This window comes from Misgurnus anguillicaudatus, chromosome 24, assembly GCF_027580225.2.
Source record: "Misgurnus anguillicaudatus chromosome 24, ASM2758022v2, whole genome shotgun sequence".
Lineage (NCBI taxonomy): Eukaryota > Metazoa > Chordata > Actinopteri > Cypriniformes > Cobitidae > Misgurnus > Misgurnus anguillicaudatus.
This window is the reverse complement of record NC_073360.2, coordinates 25,303,717-25,319,175: the sequence shown is the minus strand read 5'-3', so window position 1 is coordinate 25,319,175 and position 15,459 is coordinate 25,303,717. Positions and strand designations below refer to the sequence as shown.

Below are 15,459 nucleotides of genomic sequence, written 5' to 3'. Positions count from 1 at the left end.
TCTGCCTTATGCCACTTTCTGCATGTCTCCTATTTAGACACTAGACACACGCAACTACTACCCCATCCTACCTGAAAGGATTTTTTTAAATATATATTTTAATAATAAATCATAATGCCGGCGGATGGGACACCTTTGTGGGACGTATGTTTGACACTCCTGATCTAATGCATTGTCATTTATTCACTGTGTCTATAATTTCAAAACTGTAATAGCTTACAGATTGACAAACACTCATGCACAAAAAGTCCTTCAGCATCCACATATTTTAAATGTTATGTTCCCTATCTCTTGTTTGACATTATTCACTACCTGCTTTGTAATTTGGTTAATTGTGTTTTAACCAAATACCAAGAATACCATGCAGAGAGAGGTATTCTCATTGTCCTTATTATATTTGCTATGAATGTAAATTACCTTTATCAAAATTTCTATTATGTTTAGTCAGTCAGATTTCCAAAATTATTTATTTATTTATTTATTTATTTATTTATTTTCGATTTGAGGTACTTTTATTTTGACACTCTCCTCATTCCTTTTTTTTTTTTTTTTTTTTTTTTCCAAAATTATTTTTAAGCGGCCTATCTGTATTGTCATCGGCCAACAAACTTAAGACTTCATTGTAGAATACAGTATAGTAGGTGGCTGGCCAGTCATAATTTGTGTCTCCAATACACACACACACACACATATATGCACTGTTTAAGAATGGAAACAGCAAGTCGCTTTGCAAACTCATCATCTTTCATTTTAAAACCTTGCAACTCAGATGTTAAGCATTGCCTCATGATATTACTATGCAAAATCCTATTTCCCCCAATGACGGAGTCCCACTCCCCTCCTTCCCCCTTCCTCCTCCTCCCCTATACTGTATCTCCCAGGCTTCCCCGATTACGGTTTCTATTCCTCGCCAAGCGACCAACGGGCACCCCCCTTCTCCTTTGCGGACTATGGCTCCCTGGGTCCCCAGGCGGCTCAGCTGCTGCAAAGCGAGCATGCCACATCAGCCTGCAACTCCCCTCTCCAGCACCTGGCCAGCCCGGATCAGTATAAGAGCCCAGGTGTGTACCCGCCTCTCCTTCATTCAATGATTGATTTGATTCATGCGGTTGACTCATCACCCTGCCATTCATTTAAACAAGAAAGAGAGAAGGAAAGGGACTCGTGCATCTTTGCAGGTTGCTTGACGTGCGCTGCATGTTCGTAGCTTTGATAAAAGCATTCTGAGGGAGCCGGCAGCCATGAGTGTGCATACGTGCCCGCTAATGTGCACGCACTGTTAAGATGTCTTGGCAAGCTGCAGTCGCAATCCTCGTACAATTAACCATGCTTTCGTGCCCATGCGTATATCTCGTGCAGTGCAATGCTTTCAGACGTATATATGTATTTCACGCCCATTGGCTCCATAACACTCACCTGTCAGCCTGCTGGCGTTATGATAAATGATATCTAAGCAACTTATTTTATATACATAAGTAATTTGCCGTAAGTCAATTCAGTCTTTTAGTTTGCACCATTGGGCACCCATTCATATATTTAGAGTCGTGTATTATGTATTTTTACTGCTTTTTTGTTCTGTTTGCTGTGCAATCCCCAAAAATGTATTCGGATATTTTAGCACCATCTTTGCATTAGATTGCATATATTATCCCAGGTGATTTTGCATCAAATGCAATGAAATATACATTTTGAACTTTAATATTCTTTTTGGGGACACCAAACAAAAAATAATTACTGGTTATGAGTAAGATGGAGTAGAGTTTGTAGCATGGAGCATGAAAACTTCTTGTTCTGATAGCACATTCAGAGGCATCGCTTTTGTTATTGCTTAATGTAGCGCCTCACTAAACTTGATTTCAAAAACAGCACGGCTCGCTTTACATTCAGCAGCCTGTAGTTCAAAGAATACAGTCGTAATAATATGTGAGATCTTCGCAAATGGGAGAGAAGTGCCATCAAAGGGTTATGACTAAAAATTGTCCCGCAGACATTAAGGTATAGTTGAATCAGCGGCCATTACAGACTTTATGTTTTTTGTTCGTATTCCAGGTAGGGAATGTTAGGAACGTTGACAGTATCGGTGCAAACCGGTTGTTATACTGTATTTCCTTTCTTTAGCGTCATATGCCGATATACTTAATTGCTTTACTCAAACACTTTATTTTTCTTTATTAGGATGATCTTTAAATAATTGCACCTCTTAAAAAATAGACTCACAGTACAGTACATATATATATATATATATATATATATGTGGCTTCTAGAGATACAAAAGAGTGAATTTATTAGTGAACGGAGGTCTTTTGCCATAGCTCAGCATGTAATGCTAGCCAGTGTCTCTTGAAAGGGAGTTATTTGATATTGCGGAAAGCATTTTATCATCTGATTTTAGGTGTGAATGCTGTGATCTAGATAACTTGTGTATCAAACTCATGTGATGACACCATTTCAAGATAAGCGTTAACACACGGGGAAGCCTGTGAACAGCCTTACACTCGAAACGGTGTTGGACACCCTCCTATTTTTAGTCTCTTTCATGCTTACATTACATTTGCCCACCATCCTCACATTTGATCCTTTTGGTAATTAATCTGTCATGGTGTTTATCTCTTTAATGAAGTACAGTTTGACACATTGGCTGTGTATGACAGTCTGACGTTTTTATCATTTTGTAGATTACAATTAATTACAATTTAATACATTGCGTTACCTAAAAATAAATGAATGTTAAAGGAACACACCACCGTTTTTCAATATTTTACTATGTTCTTACCTTAACTTACTGTAGACGAATTACTACATTCCTATCATTTTTGCACAGCTCATCGTGAATGTTTTAGCATTTATCCTTGCCCCAATCATTCCTTAGGATCCAGACGGGGAATAAATTTAGAAACTTATATTGCAGCACTTCGACCGCTGGTGCAATAAAGGGCCGTTCACATTACACTATAACTATAACTATAAAAAATATCGTTTTGAAAAGCGGAGTTCACATCATAACTATAATGCTGCGTTTACACTAACCGCGTTTCAGGCGTCAAAATCGCATCTACCGCTCCTAGTTTGCCGCTTGAACAGTTTGAATGCATTCGCGCGTCTAGTGCGAAGTAGATGCGCGGAAAAAGCAAGCATTTGACACACGTCAGAGGCAAAATCCCCTTCTTGTGGGAGGGGCAAGTGCTATGTGGTTGTCTGTTTGCAAGATGGCTGATGCTGATTGTGCATTTATCGAGAGATTTATTTAGTTTGTATTTAGTCACCTTACTATAGGGGGAAAGTAAACAGCACGGGTCGATAAACGTCTCGTGACTCAAAAGTGAAATGTGTATTTACAACTTACACTGACACTCTTCCAAGTCCTTTTTATTCCTGTCTCTATAGAAATAAGAAGGTGTGTCGTATAGCTCCGGGTGACTGCTTACGGACAATATCAAGCGTTCCTTCATGTTGAATGAGTGACCCCGGGCGGGGCTGCTGCCACAGCAGCAAGCAGGCTCCTGATTGGTTAACGCTGCGCGAAAATCCGCCAAATTTAGATTTTTAATCTCGGGCATCAGCCGCAAATTCGCGTCAAACGCAAAATGCACAAAAAGCACCATTCGCGCGTACCGTGCCAGAGGCTTAATTTGTGAGCGAATTAGCATAAAGTTATCATTATAATGCGGACGCTTATGTAGTAATCGTTATAGTTAACGTTATATTTATCGTTATAATGTGAACGGCCCTTAACATCATGTTACTGTGCCCGAGGTCGAAGTGCTGCAAATTAAGTGCTCTTCCGCCTTACAATAGTTCTCATTTTTGATCCGTTAAAAAATCGGGCACGTTTAATTTTGTGCCACCATACTTACTCGTGTAACTACTCATGTAACAGTCTTTAAATAGGGAAAACATGGAAGTGTTTGGTGTCTTTTAAATCTTCCCTGTTTGGATCCTAAGGAATGAATGGGGCTAGGCTAAATGCTAACACATTCACTATGCGCTGTACAAAGATTAAGTGCACACATTAAATAAAGATGGGGATGTATTAATTCGTCTAAGTTGAGGTAAGAACATAGTTAAATATTAAAAAAAGGTGGTGTTTTCCTTTAACATTAGCATATTTGTTTTACGGTCAAAAGCAACTTCTACACATACGTTAGCGACAGCTATCCGCCATTGTGCTCAGATCTACCAACATATGTTCACTCTTTCCCATCATCCCTAGAAGTAGCTGTCGCCTCTTGTGTGTGTACTCATTTGTGTGAAAGCAGACGAATGGTGCGAGCTTTCCTCTTTCGGTTTACCCGCAGTGGCATGTTGCCCCCTATCTAATATATTTGTTCTCTCACGTTAGCCCTTCCATTCACACTGATATATTTTAGACTCCTGATGATAGACTCCTCCTTGAATGGGTGCTAAGCTGAAGGCCTCTGCCTGTGAAGGAACTTGATTTAATATTCGCTTATTAATGGAAGTGTCATAAGGGAACAGCGCGTAGGAGAAAAATGAGCGCGGCGCGGCAAGGGGTCTCGAAGTTTCTGAGAGCTTTCATTTAATTTAATTCATGCATTTGTTTTTATTTTCTTTAATTTGCCTCTCGACGGCAATAAAATGAAGAGGTCATCTGTTTATGACAGCAGCTATGGCTCAAGTGCTCTGATATAATTAGTCTAAGTGTAATTTCCCTCCCAAAAAAAGCTCCTACATCCCTAATCCAATTTTCTCAGTTTCTGCTCTTTGGATTCAAGTTTAGGTTTTGATTTCGGAAAATGAAACCGGGGGTTTCTGCGAAAGCGAAACCACACTGGCATCGTTGAGGATTCAGTCTTTAGCGTGTTTTACCCAAGACACCCTCACCAATTTCCTGGTTTCCGGGCTGCTGGTAGGCCTGATAGCCCCCTGAGGCTAACTGCCAGATAATCACCGCCATATATTTAAAAAAAAAAAAAACGGAGGAGAGGGATGGAGAAAGAAAGAGAGACCACTTTCTCAATGACAGGTGTTGATTAGATAGGGGGTGTTGTGGCAAAATCCCCTATGCAATTTTCAGAGAGGGACTGTGTGGAGAACCGGCAGTCAAATTTGAAGGAGGATAGACGTGGAGCACTTGATATGAGATCGGGGGAAAGGGAGATGATGTGAACGGGGCGGGTGAGGTTATGGTAATAACGGAGTCCTGCAAGGAAATGATTCATTTTCACTCTTAAACTCTTAAACATCTCAAGACGGCCCTTCAGAGAAAACATCCTCTCGGACCTTGCTCAGAAAAAACATCTTCATATCACAGCAGTCCAGCTTTATGTGCTTGCTTAATACTTGCCTGAGCTTCTGTTGGCATGCATGCTATACGAGTGCTGTTTAGATGCACACATATGTTTCCTTCATCTGCATATATGTGACCCTCTCTGTGAAATCCAGGCTAAAGTCTCATAACCTAATTATGAGCATCAAAGTTTGAATTCAGTCTTGGCCTTACTCAGTCAATATTAAAGACATCAAGGTTATATTTTATATTATGTAGGATGATTTTATGTCAAAAACAGTAGATTACAAAAAATACTGTTGCTGGGTTTTCACAGAACGGGTCACATATGAGACAGTGGTCTTGCCTTATATCAGCTCATATTACAGTAGCATGCATTATCAGATGTGTGTGTATATGTCTATGCCCAGTTAAGAAATTATTGATTCATTTTTATATATTTTTTCATTTTATGAACAATAAAGAAATATGCAAGGAATAGTTCCAACAAAAAGTGTTACTTTGGCACCCTTGTGTAATTCCACAGGCTTATGACTTTCTTTGTTCCACGAGATACCTAAAAAGAGATCATAAAAATATTTCACATGACTTTAAAAGTCTCTTAAATCTAGACAATAGTGTTGGATATTCTGCTCTGAATAACTTATCTTTATGTAGGCTATGACAGAATCTTCCTAAAACATGTGGGTGAACTAAAAGTACCTGCTACTATAGACATATACACACAGCCTCCTATAATAGCATTGTTGTTGTGTGATGCTTTGCTTATGTATCGTGCATGCTTGTTAGTCCTGCTACACACCAGCAGTCCTGAATAGCACCTCTGCTCACATTACTGTTGGCACGGCCACTTCTCTGGCAGGCACCAATCCGCCCCGGCCTGGAGCTTTCCCTGGAGCCAGCAGCCCCGGGCCTGTGGCTGACCTGTACGGCCCCACCAGCCAGGACTCCGGCGTGGGCAACTACATTAGCGCTGCTAGTCCCCAGCCCGGCTCTGGCTTTGGACACAGCATTGCTGTAAGTATCCTATTCAACACCATTCACCGCTCTATCTTCACTCTGTCCCACCTTCTGCATTCGGCTTATGTTAGTGCTTTCAGTGTCCAGTAGTTGCTACTGTAGTTTTAGAGTTTGTCTTTGCCATAAATTTGGTTATGGGGGAAATCAGAACTGTTCTTAAATAATCACACTGAGTTTGTAATGAAAAGTGCCTGCACTCTAAAAAAGGTGGTTAGGTTATTTTGACCCATGGTTGAGTACACTGCCAGAAAAAGGAGCAAAAAATAGTCCCAATCTGTCACTGGGGGAGGTACCCTTTAAAAATATCCATTTAGGTACAGATGTATATACATTTGTACATTTGAGGTAGAGGTCTTCTTGGGTCCAACCTGAAATGACCCAAATCACGGTTTACCTGAACCCGACATTTTTTTTTAAAGAAAGACTTGGCCCGAGATACCCAAAAAAGGTAAACCCGAGTCCAACCCAGTGATTTTTTTTTAACCCGACTGGACCCGAATGTAAATGGCAACAATGTTTACGCATTTTGTATATACATTTGTACCTTTGAGGTAGAGGTCTCCTTGGGTCCAAAGAAATGTACCCGACCTGAAATGACCCAAATCACGTTTTACCCGACCCAAATATTTTTTTAAAGAAAGACCCGACCCGAGAAACCCAAAAAAGTTAAACCTGAGTACGACCTGCCCCAGTGATTTTTTTTTAACCCGACTAGATCCGAATGTAAATGGCACCGATGTTTGCGCAGTTTGTATATACGGGTGATTCTCACGAAAACTTGGTTTTAAAAATGTCAAGCATGAAAATGTAAAAATTGCTTAAATTTACTTTTTTTCCCACCAGACATTGAAAAACAAAGTCTGGAGTAAATGGGAACATTAATTTAAAAACTTTTACTTATCATTTAACACTTTTTGTAACATAATTAAAAAAATTAGTCCTAAAAAATCTCATTACCGCAACAGTCAGAAAACATCAACACTGACATATTTTCAAAATGACATGACAAACCTGAAAGAACATAATTTGGAGATTCTGCACATGCATTTAAAATCAAAGTATTATGCTTCTATTAATTAAATTAACATTTAATAAACATCTGTTGCGGTAATGATAATCAAAATGTCGTGTAAGCATTCTGACAAGACAATATTTCAAATTAACTGTAAAAAAATGATCTTACCTGGTAGCCATCTTGAAGTAACTGGTCCATGTGCTTGGTCACTCAAAATCAAACTTTATTAAAATTCTGTATGTGTGCTTAAACTGTTCTCAAAAAGTGTTGCGGAGGATGAGAACATCAGGCATGGACACATCATTTTCCAAATTTTTCTTCATTATTATTATACATGAATATTCAGTAAATATTTTTTCTGTCATCTAAAGTAGTCTAGCAAAACATCCATTTATTTTTTTTCTTAATATTTTTGTGTTAATTTGATTAAATTACAACATAACGCATTTTCAAACACAGCCAGACACATTGAGGTTATGAGAATTTCAGCAGAAAATGAGATAAAATTTCCAATTATAAATTCTTATGTTGAAATCACACATTGTGCAAGGTAGAACACAGTATTGTGTTAATTCTGATGCTTTTTAATGTTACTATATTACACATTTTAAAGCTAAAATTATTAGTGCCGTGGTGTTTCAATGGTTTCGTGAGAATCACCCATACATGTGTACCTTTGGGGTAGAGATCTCCTTGGGTCCAAAGAAATGTACCCGACCCGAAATTATCCGAATCACTTTTTACCAGATCCTGACTTTTTTTTAAAGAAAGACCCGACCCAAGACACCCAAAAAAGTTTAACCCGAGTTCAACCCGACCCAGTGATTTTTTTGAACCCAGCTGGAACCGAATGTAAACGGCACAGATGTTTGCGCAGTTTTTATATACATTTGTACCTTTTGAGGTAGAGCTCTTCTCGGGTCCAACCTGAAATGACCCAAATCACTGTTTACCTGATTCCAACGTTTTCTTAAAGAAACACCCGACCCGAGACACTCAAAAAAAGTTAAACCCGAGTCCGACCCAACCCAGTGATTTTTTTTTAACCCGAATGTGAACGCCACCAATGTTTGCGCAGTTTGTATATACATTTGTACTTTTGAGGTAGAGGTCTCCTTGGGTCCAAAGAAATTTATCCGACCTGAAATGACCCAAATCACGTTTTCCTGATCCCAGCATTTTTTTAAAGAAAGACCTGAACCGAGACACCCAAAAAAGTTAAACACGAGTTCAACCCGACCCAGTGATTATTTTTAACCCGACTGGAACAGAGTGTAAACGGCACCGATGTTTACCTGATACCAATGTTTTTTTAAAGAAAGACCCGAACCGAGACACCCAAAAAATTTAAACCCGAGTCTGACCCAGTGATTTTTTTTTAAACCAACTGGACCTGAATGTAAACGGCACCAATGTGTGGGCAATTTTTGGCCACGCATGCACCAGTCAGACAGACAGAAACCTAGTGGCCTCGCAACCAATTTGACCTGCTGCTGCATTTTTTTTATTTGTTATCTGATGACAACACACCGCTACAGTTTGCATTCAAAATTGATTGACAGGTCTAGCTCCACGAAAATTAAACTACCACCAGCCAAACGATGTCACAAGCGCTCTTGGCAAGCAGAGAAGGGGTTGGAAAAGGACTTGATGTACATTCGTGATAGTTTGGGTCTTCTTGGGTCAGTTTGGCAAAAACACATTACCCAAGACCGGACGCCACTAATATTATACCAGACCCATGTCCGAGGCACACATAAAACTTTTGTACCCCAACATGCTCGGGTCGGACCTCGGTTTTCGGATCTAAGTGGACCAGTGAAGACCTCTACTTTGAGGTACTAATATGAACACTTTAGGTGAAAGGTGTACTTCTTCAAAGGCTATCACCTCAGTGACAGTTTTTTGGCCTTTTTTTGACAGTGTAACAACAACCCAGCATATGTTTATTTAGAACCTTAAGGTTGATTCTGTCCAATATTTATCCAAACATGGGTTAAAACAACTCAACATTTTTAAGAGTGCGACTAAAGTAGATTACGATTGCATTTTTATGCTATGAAATATTGCAAGCAAAGGAGGCACCCGCTGAATAATACAAGCTTTTCATTGAAATCTTTCCAAAGGCAATAAATATTTCTAATACAACTACTAAGAAGTTTAAAAGAAGCTAATGGATGAGGGGAGTAATACATAAATAACAAATCAGTATGTTGAAATGGATCCAAAGCTATGATAGATATGCATGTTTTATATGCAGATACTAATTATTAGGAACTAGTCTATAAAATGTCTCTCATTCGCAGCCAGAAAAATGTGAAATCACAGTCTCATTAGTGTAAAGCAGGTGCCCTGGCAAATAGCTGAAGCTAGATAGTGTCGGGTTTAGCATTGCTAACATTTCTGCATTCCCACCAGCATTTCTGTCTCTTCCTGTCAACTTCAAAATAACAAACTGTGAACTTGTACCGGCTGTCAGCAACAGTGTGATGTGTCAGGGTGCCTTTGTTCATGTGCCAGCCTGCAGGACAGAAATCTCACAATTAGTTCGTCTCTCATATTCAACCCGGTATTTTGTTTCTCGCGCACAATGGCTTTTTTATTTTTCCGCAGATGATGGGCATACCAGCGGCAGCCTTTGAAAGGTCCCCCACACAAAGTGCATATGTAAATCAATAAGGCAATAATAAACTCTTGTGCGAAACCCTGTCATAAGAATATGTTGTATTGCCCTTTGAAGCCATAGGCATTCATTATTTTTCCATGCGTTCAATTTTAACCTTTAACGCAATGGGGAGATAGAGCGTCAAAGGCCGGCACGCAGGGGGGTTGATGACGGAGACAGGTTAAATCGCAGGCCGCCGAGAGAATAACAGTCTCTGGACCATATTCCAAACCTCCATCCGGAATCATCAAGGTTAGCTGGAAAAACGAATAAAAGCCTTTGTGTGCACTCAAAACTTAACTTTTGCTTTAAATTATTGTTTGTGAAGAAAACCAAATGTGTTTTTCAATCATGCCCTTAAGTACATAACAGACTGGGCACTCATTAAATCTAAACTGGATTTTTCAGAATACAATGTCACTTTGCGCTTGAATAGAGTTTTTCTAACCTAAATTGAGGGAAATTTAGGTTGACCCCAAACCCTCCGAAGGCCTTGCAAGCAATTGACAATGTACTAGAGGCAGAAAGATGTTTTATTCTTAGCCTGGCATGAACTACTGCTTTACTTAACCTCTGCAGCCTCCACACAAACTGAGAGGCTTTGTTTTCTCACCAGAAATCTGTTTGACTCCTCAATGTTTAAAACAGCACCTGACACCGGTGAAGTTCATAGTTTGCATAATGAGAATCTGTGATTTCTGACAAAAATTGTTGCCTTTCGCTTTAGTTGAGTTTTATTGCATGAATTGTGATGTCTAATAAATGTATTAATGCTGTTATTGTTGGCATGAATGTAAATGATCATGTGATATAATTCTGTAAATATTCTTTATAAAGTTTACCTTTTCATCAAAACTCTAAAATATTCAAAAGATAGTTATTTGTTAAACTGCACTTTTGATCAAAATATGTACCCCAGCTGTCACTGGAGCAGTACCCTTTTAAAAAGATCCTATTAGGTACAGATATACAGTAAGGAAAATAAGTATATGAACACCCTGCTATTTTGCAAGTTCTACCACTTAGAAATCATGGAGGGTCTGAAATTCTCATCGTAGGTGCATGTCCAAAAAATCCAGAAAACACAATGCATGATTTTTTAACTATTTATTTGTATGATACAGATGCAAATAAGTATTTGAACACCTGAAAAAGTCAATGTTAATATTTGGTACAGTAGCCTTTGTTTGCAATTACAGAGGTGTTTGCACACACTGCAAGAGGGATTTTGGCCAACTCCTCCACACAGATCTTCTCTAGATCAGTCAGGTTTCTGTCCTGTCACTGAGAAACACAGAGTTTGAGCTTCCTCCAAAGATTCTCCATTGGGTTAGGACTGGAGACTGGCTAGGCCACGCCAGAACCTTGATATGCTTCTTACAGAGCCACTCCTTGGTTATCCTTGCTGTGTGCTTCAGCTCATTGTCATGTTGGAAGACCCAGCATAGACCCATCTTCGATGCTCTAACTGAGGGAAGGAGGTCGTTCCCCAAAATCTTGCAATACATGGTCCCGGTCATCCTCTCTATTTAATACAGAGAAGTCGCCCTGTCCCATGTGCAGAAAAACATCCCCCAAAGCATGATGCTACCACCCCCATGCTTCGCAGTAGGGATGGTGTTCTTGGGATGGTACTCATCATTCTTCTTCCTTCAAACACGTTTAGTGGAATTATGACGAAAAAGTTCTATTTTGGTCTCATCTGACCACATGACTCCTCTGGATCATCCAAATGGTCATGGGCAAACTTAAGACGGGCCTGGACATGTGCTGGTTTAAGCAGGGGAACCTTCCGTGCCATGTTAGTGTATTACCAACAGTAACCTTGGAAACGGTGATCCCAGCTCTTTTCAGGTCATTGACCAGCTCCTCCCATGTAGTTCTGGGCTGATTTCTCCCCTTTCTTAGGATTATTGAGACCCCACAAGGTGAGATCTTGCATGGAGCCCCAGTCCGAGGGAGATTGACAGTCATGTTTAGCTTCTTCCATTTTCTAATGATTGCTCCAACAGTGAAAATTTTTCACCAAGCTGGTTGGAAATTTCCGCGTAGACCTTTCCAGCCTTGTAGACCTGTCCAATTTTGTCTCTAGTGTCTTTGGACAGCTCTTTAGTCTTGGCCATGTTAGTAGTTGGATTCGTACTGATTGTATGGGGTGGACAGGTGTCTTTATGCAGCTAACGACCTCAAACAGGTGTATCTAATTTAGGATAATAAATGGAGTGGAGGTGGACATTTTAAAGGCAGACTAACAGATCTTTGAGGGTCAGAATTCTAGCTGATAGACAGGTGTTCAAATACTTATTTGCAGCTATATCATACAAATAAATAGTTAAAAAAATCATACATTGTGATTTCAGGATTTTTTTTAGATTATGTCTCTCACAGTGGGCAGGCACCTACGATTAAAATTTCAGACCCCTCCATGATTTCTAAGTTGGAGAACTTGCAAAATAGCAGGGTGTTCAAATAATTATTTTCCTCACTGTATATTCACTACTAATATGGCCCTCCTGTGGGCCCCAACCCCCTGGTTGGGAAACACTGCTCTAAGGTACATGCTGGTACTGATACCTCACAGGTTCATAACTCTATCTAAATGGTACATATTATGCCCTTTTTAAAAGGTTCCATCCTGGTGACAAAAAGGTACAATGTACCTATGTGGTAGCTTACTAATATTAACTCTTTAGATGCCAAGCTGTTCTTTTTAAAAGGGTACTGCCCCAGTGACAGTTGGGGTACATATTTTGACAATTTTTTTGACAGTGTGTAAAAGATTTTTATTATAATGTTTTCTTGGATCAGACCAGATCAGTCTGAAATATAAACATTGATTCATGCTAGCAACACATGCAGTGTATGAAGTATACTTACCAGTGGTAGACGTATAAAGCTCTTCACTCATACTGACACATTACTAACTGTACACTTTTAGGGTCCTTTGATTGCGACAGCTTTTACAAACGGATACCATTGAAACCTAACAGGTGGTTGGTTGCCATCTCAATTGAGGTAGATATATCCTGTACTATTTATTGATTTGTTTCATCATAATCATGTATTATCTGCCTATTCATTTTACTCCCTCTGATTTGATCTCAGATTAGTTTGTTATATAGTGTTTGTATTTCTCATAAACACCATGAGGCTTTTACAGGGTTTTTCTTAACATCCCACACAAGGGAAGGTAAACCTAATATGCCGCAAAGTCAGTCTTATCTCACTATTACAGATTTATTATTTATTATTGATTTTACATTTAAAAGCCCTTTAAAAGCCTTTAAAAGCGTTTCCCATTTCGTGAACAACATCAGTGTGGCAACTAAACATTTTCCCCTGCACTTATTTGTCACTAGTTAGTCCTTCATCCTCCGCACGCACGTCCATCATCCGACTCATCTTTTCATACGTCTGCGAGTGGATCTATTCGAAACTGCGCAGTTGCTTTCTTTCACTTCTGCAGTTTTATTGCTATATCCTTGCTACTGCAATCCCACAGCGTATTGACTGTGAAGTGCTGTTTTTGGATATTATACGCAGGTGCTATGGCTTTGAATATTGCACACCTGGATTGAGTCCTTGAACTCAGAGTCTCTTTTCTGAGGATCTGTTGACTTAGGTACCATCTGATGTAATTCATCAGGTTTTTCGGGAAGAATGCTGCTTCCGTAATCACTGTGCTTGTAAAGTAGGGTTTTGAGGACTTAAAGGTTTTTGTGATTGTGTATATAAGCTCAGACACGAATAAATCTGTGAGGCTTTACTCCATATCCACTGTGTGTCTAGGTAAATGCATATTCATTTTGTCAGAAAGAAACTTTTTCTCGTCATCCCTTTATAAAGAAGTAGTTCACTCAAAAATGAAAATTTTGTTATTTACGTACGAATTTACAATCATGTATGACTTAATACTAATTTGTTGTATGGGAATAAGCAGCCTTTACATTATAATTTAACATTTATGCATTTGTGATCCTACACCACAAAACCAGTCAAAAGTCACAAGGGTATATTTGTAGCAATAGCCAACAATACATTATATGAGTCAAAATTATCGATACATTTATGGCAAAAATCATTGGTATATTAAGTAAAGATCATTTTCCTTTAAGATATTTTGTAAATTTCCAACTGTAAATATATATAAAAAATTGAACTTTAGTAATAAGTGTTGCTAAGGACTTTATTTGGACAACTTTAATTTTCTCAATACTTTTTTGCCCCCTCAGATTCCACATTTTCACATATACTCACATAAAGGATTATTAGGAACACCTGTTCAATTTCTCATTAATGCAATGGTGTTATGGTGTGGGGGATGTTTTTTTGGCACACTTTAGGCCCCTTAGTGCCAATTGGGCATCGTTTAAATGCCACAGCCTACCTGAGCATTGTTTCTGATCATGTCCATCCCTTTATGACCACAATATACTTCCAGCAGGATAATGCACCATGTCACAAAGCTCGAATCATTTCAAATTGGTTTCTTGAACATGTACTAAAATGGCCCCCACAGTCACCAGAACTCAACCCAATAGAGCATCTTTGGGATGTGGTGGAACGGGAGCTTTGTGCCCTGGATGTGCATCCCACAAATCTCCATCAACTGCAAGATGCTATCCTATCAATATGGGCCAACATTTCTAAAGGATGAACCTTGTTGAATCAATGAACGTAGAATTAAGGCAGTTCTGAAGGCGAAAGGGCCTCAAACACAGTATTAGTATGGTGTTCCTAATAATCCTTTAGGTGAGTGTAGTTGTATCTCTGCCAAATATTGTCATATAACAAACCATACATCAGTGGAAAGCTTATTTATTCAGCTGTCAGATGGTGTACTGTATAAATCCAAATAATGACACTTATGACTGGTTTTGAGGTCCAGGGTCACATTTGGCAGAAATATTATCCAAAGCGACTTCCAAGCTGCATTTTATCAGTATATGTGTTTCCTGGGATCGAACCCTAGACCTTTTAAATAGTTAACAAAATGCTCAACCAATTGAGCCACAGGAATACAAACGCAATACAGTTGCACCATGAGATATGATGCGATCTTTAAATTTACATTTAGGCCTTTAGGCCTTACATTTTTATCTGAAGTGAGAAAAGCAGTGGAGCGATTTGTCAAAGGGATATGAGATAATTTGAGAAGTACAATACAAGGTTACTTCCTGCATACAAATTCTTTTGTGTTCACAGAGGGAAAAGTGGTAACACTTTACTTGAAGGGGTGTTCATAAGACTGACATGACACCTTTATAATCATGAACATGAAGGGGATTTTATGCACATTTTTGACAACGATCATTAAGTGTCATTTGTTCAGTTATGTCATTTTTAATACAAAGATAACATTGTTTGAGATGTCTTTGTTATGAGAACTTGACATTAACTAATACATTATAACTTGTCATGACAACTTGACATTACCAAGACAATATAACTGACAACTTTTTACCAGTGATACAAATTGAATTAAGTGTTGATACTCTGTCAAATAGTTTT

At 38.9% G+C, this 15,459-nt stretch overlaps 1 protein-coding gene and 1 long non-coding RNA gene across 19 annotated transcripts in view; one reads left to right on the top strand and one right to left on the bottom strand.

Moving 5' to 3' along the window:
* The window catches only part of msi2b (musashi RNA-binding protein 2b), a 332,893-nt gene that overhangs the window by 308,958 nt on the left and 8,476 nt on the right, over nt 1-15,459 (top strand). For 6 of the 18 annotated variants that reach the window (XM_055196799.2, XM_055196795.2, XM_055196792.2 and 3 more), the window contains 2 exons: nt 882-1,061; nt 6,111-6,265. The exons of 2 other annotated variants lie outside the window; for them this stretch is intronic. In XM_055196799.2, the coding sequence (XP_055052774.1) occupies nt 882-1,061; nt 6,111-6,265 (335 nt within the window). Of the gene's footprint in view, nt 1-881; nt 1,062-6,110; nt 6,266-12,886; nt 12,964-15,459 lie in introns of all 18 variants that reach the window. 10 more of the 18 variants (XM_055196797.2, XM_055196793.2, XM_055196794.2 and 7 more) reach the window with 4 other exon arrangements.
* The window catches only part of LOC141361569 (uncharacterized), a 58,124-nt gene continuing 51,595 nt past the window's right edge, over nt 8,931-15,459 (bottom strand). Inside the window, exon 5 of the long non-coding RNA XR_012367696.1 lies at nt 8,931-9,804. This is a non-coding gene — a long non-coding RNA (uncharacterized lncRNA). The remainder of the gene's footprint in view (nt 9,805-15,459) is intronic.